The following is a 14,184-nucleotide window of genomic DNA, read 5'->3' as shown; positions in this document are numbered from 1 at the left end:
CCTGGGATCCACGCCCACATCAGGCTCTCTGCTCAGCAGGGATCCTACTTGCCCCTCCCACTCTGCTTGCCTCTCTGCCTACCTGTGATCTCTCTCGCTCTTTCAAAAAAATAAATAAAATCTTTTTTAAAAAAATTAAGTTTTAGGGGCACCTGGGTGGCTCAGTGGGTTAAAGCCTCTGCCTTCGGCTAAGGTCATGATCCCAGGGTCCTGGGATCAAGCCCCGCATCAGGCTCTCTGCTCAGCAGGGAGCCTGCTTCCTCCTCTCTCTCTGCCTGCCTCTCTGCCTACTTGTGATCTCTGCCTGTCAAATAAATAAATATAATCTTTTTTTAAAAAAATAAGTTTTAGAGAGCAATCCCACAATATTTCATCATGCTGAAGATGTTCACACCTGACAATTCAACACGTAGGAATACACTCTAGAGAAACTCATGCCCGTGTGCCCAGGAAGGTGAGTATAAGAACAGCAGTGCTTTTTATAATAGTCAAAGCTGGGAAGATACAAGTCAACAGTGGGACACTCTGGACACTGTACCACTACTTAAGCCACAAACTAACAACCAAGCACTGGGACCCTTCGACAAGCACTGTACTTGGAAAAAGTTCTGAGGTTCATGTCCCACTCCCCAGAAATTCTGATCTAATTCCAGGAATCAGAAATCAGTCACTTTTAACCTTGAACTACTTAAGTGAAGACAGTGGTATCCACACAGGTAGATCCTGGAAACACAATGCTGGGTGAGAACAGCAAGCTGCGGAAGATGTATACAGTATGACACCATTTCCTCAAAATTGTGAACCTGGCCAAATACTCTGGTGTTGCTTATGCCTACATAAGGGGGGAGAGAAAGGATTTAAAAAAAAGGGGGGGGGGCAAACAAACAGTAAATAGCAAACTCAGAACAGCAGTGACTCTGAGGAGGGAGGGCTAAAGGGTTAGCAGGATCCAGAATACAAAGAACTTCCAAGTAGATCCATACTGTTTTGTTCTCTGGCTGCACAGGGTACATAGTTGTTCATTGTGTTACTTTTTGAATCCCTGAAATATTTAATAATTTTTTAATGGCAAACATTTTAGCACAAAAATATGCTAAAATACTCATCAGAGCTTGAGACACACATAGCATGTCCTATATTTACAGTTTACAGTTTACTGCATGTATCCAGGTGAAAATACAGCTGTACCAGTAGGTACAGCTTATAGTAACTTACAGTTTATAGTCTAGCCTTATAGAAGGTAACAGGTCAGCCTCTAACCATGCCCGCAGACAGATTCTGCTGGTAAAATGGGGGGAGCCGGAACGTGGTGCAGTGTTTCCACACCCCACTCACCCACACAGTGCCCTCCTCCAGGGGCTCCCACGGCTGCCACACACTCAGCTGCCTCTGCTGGCTACTATGCATTTCATGACAGGCACAAACTATTCCTAATTTGCCTCTCCAATTTCTCATCCTCAAGTACATTCCTGCACGCTAAAAAACTGGTGGAGTGTGTGAAAGAAAGTAAGGCCGCTGGCTTATAGGGGAAGGGACTGGTGGGACTGCTGAGAAGGAAGCTTTTAGAGACTAACCGAAAACCTCTCCAACACACTCCATTCCGTGAAGCATCAGCGTGGCAGTCACAGGAAGTTAGTATCAAACCATAGAAACTTCCTTTCTGAGGTCTACTGAAGCACACAGAGATGCATGTCCTGTGGCTGGAGGATAAGCCAGCTCAGTAAGTCTGGGTGAGGGTACAGGGTGTCCGGCACAGAGGGGCAAGACAGCACACCAGTTATGACAGAGATATCAGGGAGCCAGTGGTACGAATGACCTGTCTCTAGGCCTCGGTTTCTTAACCCCCAAAAAGAGTAGCAGCACCTGTCCCCTGGTGTCATTCTCAGGGTGAAGAAGGTAGGCCATGACTGCCACCAGTGGCAGGCGCCATCCCCCACTGTCCTACAACAGGAAGGCGCAGGCTGGGCCGTAGGCCAGCACAGGTCAGTGTGTGCACAGCAGTACATGAGAGCGAATGGCTGGCTCCCCGGCTGCTGGACAGCAGGGCACAGGGCACACCGAGCAGCCCATGTGGGCACCTGGTCAGCAGCTGCCTGAAATACTCCCCGCCACCACACCTCTCTGCAGTGCTTCAAAGAAGGAGTGAGTGTGCTCCAGCTGAACAGACCATCTCCCCGCCCCGAAGTGCCTGCCCTGGGGATGGGGGGGGGGGGGTGTAATCTCTCCTGCAACAAAGTTCAGACAACGGAAATTCACCATAGGGAAGTTGATCTGATCTGCAGGCTTTCTGTCTGACCAGGCGGGGACCAAAGATTTTTCTAGCAAGTGGGAGGGAAGTCACATCACCAAGCCTGTGGCTTTAAAAATCCTAGCCTTCCACCCCTAAGAAACGCAAGACAAAAATCATCGCTTCCAGAAACGCTTACAATAATCTTCCATTTCTTCCACTCACTTCATTTTAAAACCTTACACTTCAACTGCTTTCCCCCACAGCTTCACATAGCCCCATTGCCCACCAACACCTAGAACTCTTACCTGCCGCTCTCCCCTCTTGCAGAACATTTTCCAACTCCTCAAAATGGATCAGAATTGAAGTGGCCCAGCAAAAACAAAAATCGAGTTTTAAAATCGATGTACAACACCCTGTGTGTCACCGGAGACCAGAGACACTGGAGTAACAAATCAGAACTTCGAAGTTGAGTCATTGACCAAAAGAGGACCAAAGGGACAGCGTCCGGGCAGGATTAGAAACCTGGAAATACTAAGCTAAATATAGCTCCCCCCAGCCTGTGGGACTCGGAAAGGTGGCCAAGAATAAGTATCTGGAGTGTTTGGTAATTCCTGTCACTTCCCGTTACTCACATCCTGCTGTTCTGATGCTGCCCCAAACACTGTGTTCGCCACACACAGATCCCTACCTTGAAGCCCCCCGAGACCCAGACTATTCAAAACAGCTGGGATGTGCATAGACAACAGACTTCCTCACAGAGGGCCATACCAAACACAAAAATAACACCATATAAACAAGCACCAGGAGGTCCCTGGGCAAAAGTAGCCCCAGAATACAGGGTCAGACCCCTAGGAACCCCACTGCATGTGTCCCGACCACCAGAGGAGCCCAGGAAGGAACTGCTGCCAGGGCACTTCTCTCTAAAGCTGGGGTCATCTCCAGTCTCGGGGCAGCTTTGAAGGAAAAAGGGGATCCCCACCCCCACAATGATTCTGCCTGCCCATAGGGTAAGCACCTCCACCCCACCCCAGCTCCCAACCATCCTGAGGAGACCGATCCCCAGGAACATAGGACATTCAGGTAGGGAGCAAAGCCAACTAGGCCAGAGGCCAAAATCACTGTAATCCATCAGAGGACAGATTTTTAAAAGGAAAGAAAAAGCAAGATGAAGCAAAAAGGAAAAGCTATACCTAAAACCGAAATGTGACAAAAATATTTGGGATTATTGATCTAGTCAATATTTCTACAGTACTTTATTAACCTTTGGAATGTGCTCAACATGTAAAATCTTAGAGATTATAGGTGACCCTGAGCAGGGTGCTGGAAGCAGACAGCCCCTGGCAGGGGAAGGAGGGGGAATGCCAACAACGAGCACCCCAGGTGTAGAGGTGGTGCCCCACACTGCATCTCCCCCACAGCAGGCAGGAAACGAGAAGCTGATCCACAGAGGGCAAAACTCAACGTTCCTCCAACAGTGAAGCACTATAAATAACCCAACCCTCCAAAGCACACAACGGAAAACCATGCAGCCAAATTTTACAAGTGCAATGTCAGCGTGTACTCATGGACACAGATGTTCATAATATAATGCATTACTTTTATGTTCATTTTTTTTTTAATGTAGACTCTATGCCCAACGTGGAGCCCAATATGGGGTTTGAACTCACGACCCTGAGATATGACCTGAGCTTAACCAGCTGAGTCATCCAGGCGCCCCCATAATATAATGCATTTTATTTATTTATTTTTAAAAGACTTTATTTATTTGACAAAGAGATAGCACAAGCAAGCAGAGTAGCAGGCAGGGAGAAACAGGCTCTCCACTGAGCAGGGAGCCTGATGCGGGGTTCGATCCCAGGACATTGGGATAATGACCTGAGCTGAAGGAAGACACTTAACCGAATGAGCCACCCAGGCGCCCCCAATATAATGCATTTTAAAAGCAGGTCACACATGAGTATATATTAATGATCCCACTGTTATACTATTTACAGATATTCATAGGAAAACACCTACCAAACCATTTGCCTCTATCACAGCTTTCAACCTTAGCACTACTGACATTTTCAGCCAAACAATTCTTTGCTGTCCCCTACAGCACTATGGGGTGCTGAACAGCGTTCCTGACACACCAGTAGCAGAGACACCACCAACTCCAGCCCCCACATGTCAAACCAAAGTGTCTTCAACTGCCAAATGTCTTCTATCCAAGTGGCAAATGCCACCTTCCTATTCCCCGCCCCATTCCCTCCCATGATTGAGAACCACAGGTCTCTATAATAGTGTCTATATTTGGGATCTCAGTGATAAGACTTTTGAGTGTTTTTTACATGTTATTTGTATAAAAAAGTCAGTATTATGCCAACCTTAGCATGAGTAAAACATTACAGGCGTTTTGCTATAAGGCAGTTTTTTTAGTTGCTACAAAGTTTTATATTCAGAAAAAAAATAAAGAAGTCTCATGGGGAAGGATGAGCTGGGGCAGACACTCAAAACCCTTTCAAGTCTGTAACCAAGCATTGGAAACAACAGCAATAGAAGTACAAGTTTTTTAATTTTATAAGGAACTACTAAAGTGAATACAGGAAATACTACAGTGAATACAGAACTTTACCTTTTATCTTTTTTTCAAGATATATTTATTTGAGAAAAAAAGCGATGGAGCAGGGAGAGAAGGAGAGAGAGAATCTCAAGCAGACGCCCCGCTGAGCCCAGAGGCCCACGCAATGTGGAGCTCAAGGTCATGATCCCAAGATCAAGACCTGAGCCGAAATCAAGAGTCAGACATCTCTCTGATGAAGCCACCGACGTGCCCCAGAACTTTACCTTTTAAAAAAGTGAGGGAGCTTGATGGATGGGAGGGAGTCTGCGTCTGAGCGAGACTAGCAAAATGCACAAAGATCTCAGATGGAATAAGTAATTCCCAGGCAGAGTCCCAAGGCCCCAGAAGCTCAGGGCTGTGCTCCTCCTGGGCTGGCCCCGTCCTGGAGAATGATGGCCCCTTTCAGAGGCTGCGCCAGTGCACGTGAGGCAGAAACACAGCCGCAGAAAGGGCAGTGACTGCATCTGGCTACCACACAGAGGGAAAAATTAGCTCCAAGTCATTAGTTCAAGCACTAGGATCATTATTATCCCAGTGATAATGGAATCTAAATTAAAAGTGCCCTGGCAGTGGTCTTGAAGGGATGTGGAGATGGAGGGAGCATGATGGGAATACTTTAACAGTCTCAAATCTGGCCACTCCCATGCTGTCACAATCCGTCTGTTTTTCTCTGGGATTATGTGATGCCAAATCTGCACACAGCCAAGGGCATCTACAGTAACACCACAGTCAACAAGTATTGGGAAAGGAAGAGAAGAGACATAAGCAGCCTCTACAGCCCAATGTCAGCCATGCACTTTTCTGATCACTGAAGGTCAAACTGATCAGGCAGTTAAGACTTCCCAGAGCAAAGAACACGTGCATCCTCTGGCTTGCCAGGTGTCCGCCCTCAGGACAAAGGCTCATGCACACCTTGACTAAGGAGCTTATCTCAAGGATGTGTGCACGTCCAACACTTCCAGTGCTTAAGTAAACCAGGGACTAGCTACCAAGCAACAGTAGAGGCAGTCAGAAAAGAGACAAACACCTCACTAGGGGAAAACAAGGCTGACAAAGAATTTTGGAAAGGGTGTATTACATCACATTACTGCATTAAACAAAAATGAGACTGAAAGGGCAGGACACACAGCATGGAAAACTGGAAGCTGGTATCTCAGGTGGTGAGACCGAATGGCTTTTCTCTTCTTTTGGTTTTCTGTATTTTCCACATTTTCAAAAAAAAAAAAAAAAAAGTGTTTTAAAATACATCTCTGCCTTTTTCTTCTTCTTCTTTTTTTTTTTTAATCTACAAACTCAACATCCAGGACAAAAAAACTAACAGCTGCCTATGCAATTAGCTTCTTCCCCTTCTGCCTTCCAGAATGGCCCTGCTGTTCCAGGTAGCCCCCTGCTCAGCCTGGCTACCAGTGCACTTCCCACAGCTCCCGCAGCTCTGGGACAGCACTGGGGGAGCTCCCAGGAAAGCTCTTTGAAAAGACAGAACAGCACTGGCCACCCCTGCCCTGGCCTACCTCCTTCCTGCGGCTCCTGCAGCCAGCAGCTAGCTCCACGAGGGGACCCTCAGAGAGAAAGCTGGGTCTCTGCCAACCGCGGAGCTCCACACTGGCCCCAGACTGCTGGCCCCTGGTCTTTTCAAGGACAAATAAACAAATCTCTACCTTATTTAAACCACTGTTACCTATGTTTCCTGTTCAACACCCCAAACCTAACCTTGAGACACCACCCTCATAATCACAGACCGAGGCACAGAAATGGAATCTTCTTTCTCTTCCAGGTCAATAACTTGATTTCTCCATTAACTAGAACTGAAAACTCCCAACTCAAATGGGCAGCAACACCAAGGGAGCTTGATTTAATAGAGTAACAGTGAGGTTGAAATAATAACACTGAAAATCAAATCTGAGGACATAAGTCAGAGCCATACAAACTCTACAATCTGCCCCCTATTCGTTAAAGAAAGTTTTATGGGAGCATAGTCATTCCTGTACATACTGTGTCCAACTGCTACATACGGCCAGAGAGACCCCATCGCTCACAAAGACTAAAATATCTGGACTTCTGTAGAAGTCTGCTGCTAACCTCGGATAGATAAATTAGTGCTCACATGTATCTCAGGAGGAGCATAAAGAGAATTTGATGTGAAGGGGTTAAATGCAATGCATTACAAAAAAAGATGGAATTTGCACCTTGTCCCTTCTCTCTGCCTCAGGCTCCACAAGGAAGGGGGCCTCCATTCTGTTCCCAGAGGAACCCCTGAGCACCTACAGGTAGTACTTGCTCAATGAATTCTCACAGAATTGAAACACGTCCCACTTACATGAAGGGTCAGTCCCTGAGCATTTTAGGGTGAAAACCCTCGTGGCCATGGAACACAGCACAGTGATGTATCCTTGAGCATAACTCCCCTCACACACCCTGTCCCCACCTCACAGGGAATATTTCCAGGTGGTTTACCCAGCGCACTAAGGAGTGCCATGTTCTCCCACTTTCTTATGACTCAGTCTGGGAGCCACGCTGCCTGGGAAAGACCACGCTCCACAACACGGTGACATGTGTGAGCATATGCTCAAGTCTGGCTCGCAACAAAGCAGGAGGCCAGTGGGAACAGAATCAGAGGCAGGGGTCCTGTCCACCCCTTCCTGTGTACCCCATGTCCCTCCCCTCCCAGGCAATCCACCATGCAAGATGATAGGGGCAGCCATCTCCTCCCCTCCGGGACTAACTCTGAGGAAAACAGTTTCAGACATCTGACCAACACGATGAAGGTTTCACATCTCATGGTCATGATGCAAAGCTGGAGGAAGAGGAGGGGACAAAGACGCTATATGTGAGCCCTTGTTCCTCACAACCCATGGTTGTCAAGTGGCCCTGCTGAGGTTCGGCCGGAAGCTGAGGTCACAGACTCACACACCCCTATGACTGGATGACCATGTGCCCCAACCCCATTTCATACATTAGGAAACAGACACCCAGAGAGGACAGGTGATTCCCCAAGGCCACTCCCCACTGCTGTAGGAGGCAGAGCAGTGACCAGAAGACAGCTGGCCAACTGGTCCCCTCCAGCACACGATGTGGTCTGTGGACCCCTGCTTGAGGGATGGAGTTTCTGACCCACGTGTTCTAGAAGAGCTGCTGAGTGCCGGCAGGGGCTCAGGAAGGAGACAGGACCACGAGGAGCACTGCTGATGTGTACAGCTCCCACTCCCTGCAGCTGCTGGAGGTGCAAAGACCCAACCCCTGAGACACAAAGGAGGGAGGGGGAACTAGACCTTTCTAGATGCCAGGGACCCGAACAGAGTCATGTCCTCTCAGAGATGCCCAGTCCAAATCACACTGTCCTTTCTAACTCCCCAAGTGACAAATGTACTTGGTCCAGCATGGTCATTTGTAAGCGATCCAGGAAAGGACATCTCAGACCACATTCCCAGTAAGCAGGTAAATCATACACAACGTCAACTGCCTTCTGGGATAATCTTGCCCCATGTATATAACCCCCCCTTCCAAACCTAAACAAATTTATCCCTTTCCTCTAACCAAGCTTCCTGTATTCCTCTGGTATTTCAAGTATATTTCAAAACTGAAAAGAAGTCATTCCAACCACAGGATTTAACATTTTAAAAAACCAAAACAGAAAAAGGGTTGAAAATACTTTTTTCCCTTGGCAAGTCCTGACTCAGAGGGTCTGTCTACCAGAGCTGTGGACACATCACCGGGCATCTGAACAGCCACTGTGGGAGGACAAGGCATGCGGGCTGGCTGAGGCAGGCTGGCCTGACTCAGGAGCCACCTCCCTTTGTCATGGCACAGCTATGACACAGTCCCATGTGGATGGAGAAGACAGGAAAGCTTCCTAAAGATGCCAAGTGACAGACACACAGCAACTATGAGCCAGTTACCCCAACAGATATTTATAGAATGCCTACTTTGTGCCTGGCATAGCTCCGGGACGCTGGAATAGAGAGTGAGTCAGTAAGCCCCAGGACACCCCTTTTCTCATAAAGCTTACCCCTCTCCCTCCAACAGACAGAAATCAGAGGATGAGAGAAAGGGTGCATATAATGTTAATGTTGACAAAAGAAAGAGAAAACCTAAATAGCCTATATCCATTAAAAATTTTAACTTATGGGGGCCCCAGGTGGCTCAGTCAGTGGGCACCCAACTCTTAATCTCAGCTCAGGTCTCGATCTCAGGGTTGTAAGTTCGAGCCCTGCGTTGCACTTCATGCTGGATGTGGAGCCTACTTAAAAAAAAAAAAAAAAAAATCAAAAAGTTTTAATTTGATTAAAAAATGTCAAAAAGTACTATCAAAAATCTCCACCCACCCCCCAAAAATCTCCACACCAAGTTCACTGGTAAATTTTAGCAAGAATTTAAGAAAGAAATAACACCAAACTTTATCGAAAAAAAAGAGGGGAGAACAATGATATCCCCCCCTTCTGTTACAATGCTAGTTTATGTTTTATAAAGCCAAATTAACCTAAGCACTAATACCCAACAAAAGTAAAAGGAAAGGGAAAACTACAGACAAATATCTCTCATGGATATGGATGCAAAAATCCCTAACAAAGTAACAGCAAGTTGAATTTAACAGTAAAGAGAGTAGTATGAGGAAGTAAGGTTCGTATCAAGAATACAAGGTGGGTTTAACACTTGAAAACCAATTTCATTTGCCCTTTAACAAAATTAAGGGAAAAACAAACATATGATCACTTCAGTAGATGCAGAAAAGTATCTGACAACATTCAATACCCATTCATAATAAACATTCTCAGCAAAGAAGAAAATCCTCAAACTAATAAAGGGCACCTACAAAAAGCCCACAGCTAACATCATACTCAATAGTAAAGAGCTGAATTGTTTCCTATTAAGATTTGAAGAAATGAAAACATCCCTGCTTACACTACGTCTATATTCAACATTATATCAGCAGTTCTGGCTTTTGCAACAAGGAAAGAAAAAGAAATATAAGTCATCTAGGTAAGAAATAAGTACAACTGTCTCTATTTGCAGATGATACAACTGTTCGTATTGAAATTTCTGAGGAATCTACAAAACAACTACTATAATTAGTAAGTTGTTTTCCAAGGTCACAAAATCCATTATACTCTTATTTTTTTGGAGCAAACAATGAAACATGTCTTTATATTTCATTTATTTAATATGAAATAAAAACATAAATTACATAGGAATGAATCTAACAAAACATTAAAGATATCTATCCTGAAAACCACAAAATTCTACTGAGAGAAATTAAAGACCTAAATAAATACAGAGTTATATTACATTCATGGGAAAATTCAATGTCACTAAGATATTGATTCTTCCCAAAATGATTTACAGGTTTGATGCAACTTCAATCAAGATTCCAGCAGGCTGGAACACTTTGAATTCAGCATCCTGAGTTCAAGCCCCACACTGGGTGTAAAGATTATGTAAAAATAAAATCTTCAGGAAAAAAAAAATTCCAGCAAGCTTATTTTGTAGAAATTGACTATTTTAAAAAATTATATGAAAATGAAAAGGACTCAGAAATAACCAAAGCAATTTTAAGAACAAAAGTTAGAGGACCTGCAGGATACCTGGGTGGCTCAGTCAATTGAGCATGTGCCTCTGGCTCAGGTCACGGTGTCAGGGTCCTGGAATGCAGCCCCGCATTAGGCTCCCTGCTTAGCAAGGAGCCTGCTTCTCCCTCTGCCAGATGTTCCCACTACCTGTGCTCTCTTTCTCTTCCTCTCTCTCTGAGAAATAAATAAATAATATCTTCGGGGGGGGGGTGGTGGAATACGTTAGAGGACTTACCCTGTCCGAGTTCAACACCTACTGTGAAGTTATAATAATCAAAGTGTGGTCTTGGGGTAAGATTAGAGCCATATAGATTGATGGAACAGGACAGAAAGTCAGGAAACAGATTCACAAACATATGGTCAATTGACTTGTAGCAAAGGTGTCAAGGTGATTGATGAGAAAAGAAACGTTTCTTCAACAATGCTGCTGGAAAAACTGATCATCCATAAGGGAAAAAAGGAACATCAACTCTTACCTCACATTACACACAAAATTAACTGTACATTAGTTATAAATCTAACTTCTAGTAAAAAAAATCCTTTGCAATACTGAAGCAGAAAAAGGTTTCTTAGATTGAAAAACAAGAAGCATGAACCATAAAGAAAAAAAACTAATGAATTCAATTTCACCAAAAAGAATGACTCTGTTCTTCTAAAGATGCCACGCACAAAAAAGGCAAGCCACAGATTGGGAAAAACCTTCCTAACACATATGTGACACAAAGAACTTATATCCAGAATACATAAAGAAATCTTACAACCCAATAATAAGTAGTATAATAATTTTTTTTTTAAATCTCACAATTCAATTCAGAGCAAAAATGGACAAATGATTCTACCACACACTTCACAAAATAACACAAACAAATGGCCAAGAAGCACATGAAAAGATGCTGACATGATTTGTTATCAGGGAAGTGGAAATAAAAAGCACCATGAGACATTACTACAGATCTATGAGAACACATTAGCTAGAAGACTGACGCCAGCAGGTGCTGGCAAGGATGCGGAGCCACCGGAATGTGCTGCACTGCAGGAGGCCACGTGAAATCCCAGGCACTCTGGAAAACAGCTGAGCAGTCTCTTACAAAGCTAAGCGCACACCTACTATATGACCCAGCAATTCTCCTAGGTATTTACCATGGGACATGGAAGCATTATGTCCACACAAATACTTGTATAAAAATGTTCATGTCAGCTTTATTTGCAGTAGCTCAAAGTTGGAAATTGCTCAAATGCCCACCAATAGGTAAACGGATCAACAAATTGGGGGAAAAGAACACACTGTTGACATACCCAATGTGGAAAATTTCAAAATCCTTATACTGAGCCAAAGATGCCATAAAAGGGGGGACATACTTTCAACTTATATTCAGTGATTATTCAATTTACATTGAATTATTCCATTTATACAGAATTCTAAAAAAGCAAAATAATGTTAAAGACAGAAAACAGATCCATATTTGCCTGAGGAGGGGGCAGAGAAAGGATAGATCACGAGGAAACTCTCAGAGGGAATGGAAATGTTAGTTGCCCTGTCTGGTGACAGTTTCAGTGGGGCAGGGGTGGGGCAGCTCCGCAATCCCTGCACTTGAAACAGCACAGCTCATTGTACAGCAGTTCCACCTCAACTAAGTTATAAAAATAATGTTAACATACCTTGGTGCACTGCAGTATTCTTTAAAGGACAGGGTGAACCTTCCTCTGAATGACTAGAGTGACCATATAGTTTTATCATCCAAGCCAGGAAATTTCTGCAAGTCAAAGTGGGTGCTAAAAATAATTAACGGTGTTATCTCATCTACAACAGGGTGTGTGAACTGGCAGCGCCCTGGACAAAGCAGCACTTATGGCTCTGGGAACAACAAACACCCAGTCTAACCCTCGGTGTGATTAGATACTTATTGCATAAAGCAAACCACAGCATTCATTCCTCAGAAGACAGAGAGAGCCAGAGCTGGCAGTGGCCTGGAGGATCAGCTATGCCTGGGCCCCTGCCTTCCAGTCATGGAAGTGGTCCTGGTCTTCAGTGCCAGGGGCAGGACAGAAGTCACGGATGGGGTGGGGACCAACCCCACTCCTAACTATTCTCCAAATGTGCGATTATTCTGATCCACCATCTTTGAACTTTTGCAGCCAGTGAACATCAGGCGACTGTGAGGAGAGCACAAGACACGTACGTCTAAGTCCAGCAGGGGGCGCCTGGTTGGCTAAGTCAGTGGAGAATGTGCTCTCAGAGTCCTGGGTTCCAGCCCCACGTTGGCCATCAAGCCTACTTTAAAAAAAAAAAAAAAAAAAAAACAGTCTAGCAGGATCAGAAGCCAGCCTGGGAAGGGCCTGAACAGCCCTGTGCAGGTGGCGTTACCAGCCTCCCATGAGCTCCTCAACCCCAGGCTAAGGTCTGGAGGGTTAGCTAGATACCCTGTACAGAACTGGTAGAGCAGCTCCTACAGTTCTCCTGACTTTAAAAAAAAAAAAAAAAAAAAAAAGGAAGGGGGAGATCACATGTTTCATTTCTGAGTTTACATTTCAGAGCAGGTGCTTCTGCTATGGAGGAGGGGGGAGAGTAGTGAGTCAATAAACAGCAGCCTCCCTGGCACAAAGCGGGGGAATTATCTTAATTTGATAAGAAGTTGTTTCAAGGAAATAAAAACCTCCTACTCCCTACTCTACCTACTCTGAAATGCCAGGTTATTCTGGGACAGGAAAGTAGGGTTTTTTTAAACATAATATTCTATAGAATGATATCATTTTCCTAAGTTTCAGCCAGACAGGTCTTGGTGTAGTCATATCCCTAGCACACGTACCAAAGAATACTAAGTAAAGGAGAGCTAAAGTTATTAATTTCCTAGACACCCTAAGTCAAACTACAGTCCTTCAATTGTTCATTTTGGTTTTTGTTTCTTCTATTATTTGTAAATAAAAACAATTAGAAGTATTAACAATTCATACACACACACATACACACACACACACACACACACGTATGGTGAAAATAGCCTAGATTTTATAAGTGCAACTCCTCCTCCTCGGTAACACCACACAGCCCAGACAAGTGACGGAATCCTCCCCCACCCTCAATCCTAAATACACTTAACAGACATCCACCACTGGCCCCAGCACTCACCAAAAGGCGGCCAGAAGAAAACAGAGTCCCCTCCCGTCTACCTACTTGGAACAACCGAAAGAACTGAATCCTAAGTCCTCGTGTGGCGTACCTGGCTCTTAGCACCCAGAGGCAGGTGCTGCCTTCAGCAAAACCCCACACTTAGCAAACACACACTACCAATTTGGCTCAAAGCCTGCTTCTTCCTGCTTCTTGGAACTGAGAACACAAAGTAGATTATGAAGCAGGGAATTCACTGGATTCATTTCCTCCTCTCCTGGTCCTGCACCCCTGTCCAAAGGGTATTTCATCAATCACAGCCTCTAATTCACTAAGCGCCTACTACGTACTAGGCTCTTGCCCCCCCCCCCACAGGTGAGGTAGTATGGCCCCAGCTCTGCCGATGGGAAGATGAAACGACAGGTGTTAAGCAGTGGAGGTCCCACAGCTGACAGCTGGCACAGCCAGGACATGAGGTCAATTCTCCTGGAGCCCATCACTTGAGCAGGAACCACGGTAGGCCTGCTCATGGCAGTGAGCCCAGGCAGTAGGAGCTGCTGTCCTAAATACGTGGGGCTTCGCGTCTGGCAGGTCTTCTAGCTTCAGAGGCCTCTTGGGACACCCTCAGCCCACGACTATGACTTTCCCCACCCCAGCTCCAGGCCTGCAGTCACAGAAATTG

The 14,184-nt window shown here is 45.2% G+C and overlaps 1 protein-coding gene across 7 annotated transcripts in view; it reads right to left on the bottom strand.

Moving 5' to 3' along the window:
* DGKD (diacylglycerol kinase delta) overlaps positions 1–14,184 on the bottom strand; it is a 113,848-nt gene that overhangs the window by 55,016 nt on the left and 44,648 nt on the right. The window contains exon 1 of one of the 7 annotated variants that reach the window (XM_013046322.2): positions 13,524–13,546. The exons of 5 other annotated variants lie outside the window; for them this stretch is intronic. Coding sequence is in view for 1 of the 2 variants with exons in the window: in XM_013046321.2 (XP_012901775.1) it covers positions 2,536–2,562 (27 nt within the window). In the remaining variant the exon portion in view is untranslated. Of the gene's footprint in view, positions 1–2,535; positions 2,682–13,523; positions 13,547–14,184 lie in introns of those variants that run through there. One more of the 7 variants, XM_013046321.2, reaches the window with a different exon arrangement.

The sequence above is a fragment of the Mustela putorius genome, unplaced genomic scaffold, assembly GCF_011764305.1.
Source record: "Mustela putorius furo isolate JIRA1106 unplaced genomic scaffold, ASM1176430v1.1 tig00000275_pilon_pilon_pilon, whole genome shotgun sequence".
Taxonomy (NCBI): Eukaryota; Metazoa; Chordata; class Mammalia; order Carnivora; family Mustelidae; genus Mustela; species Mustela putorius.
This window is presented reverse-complemented; position numbering and strand designations above follow the sequence as displayed.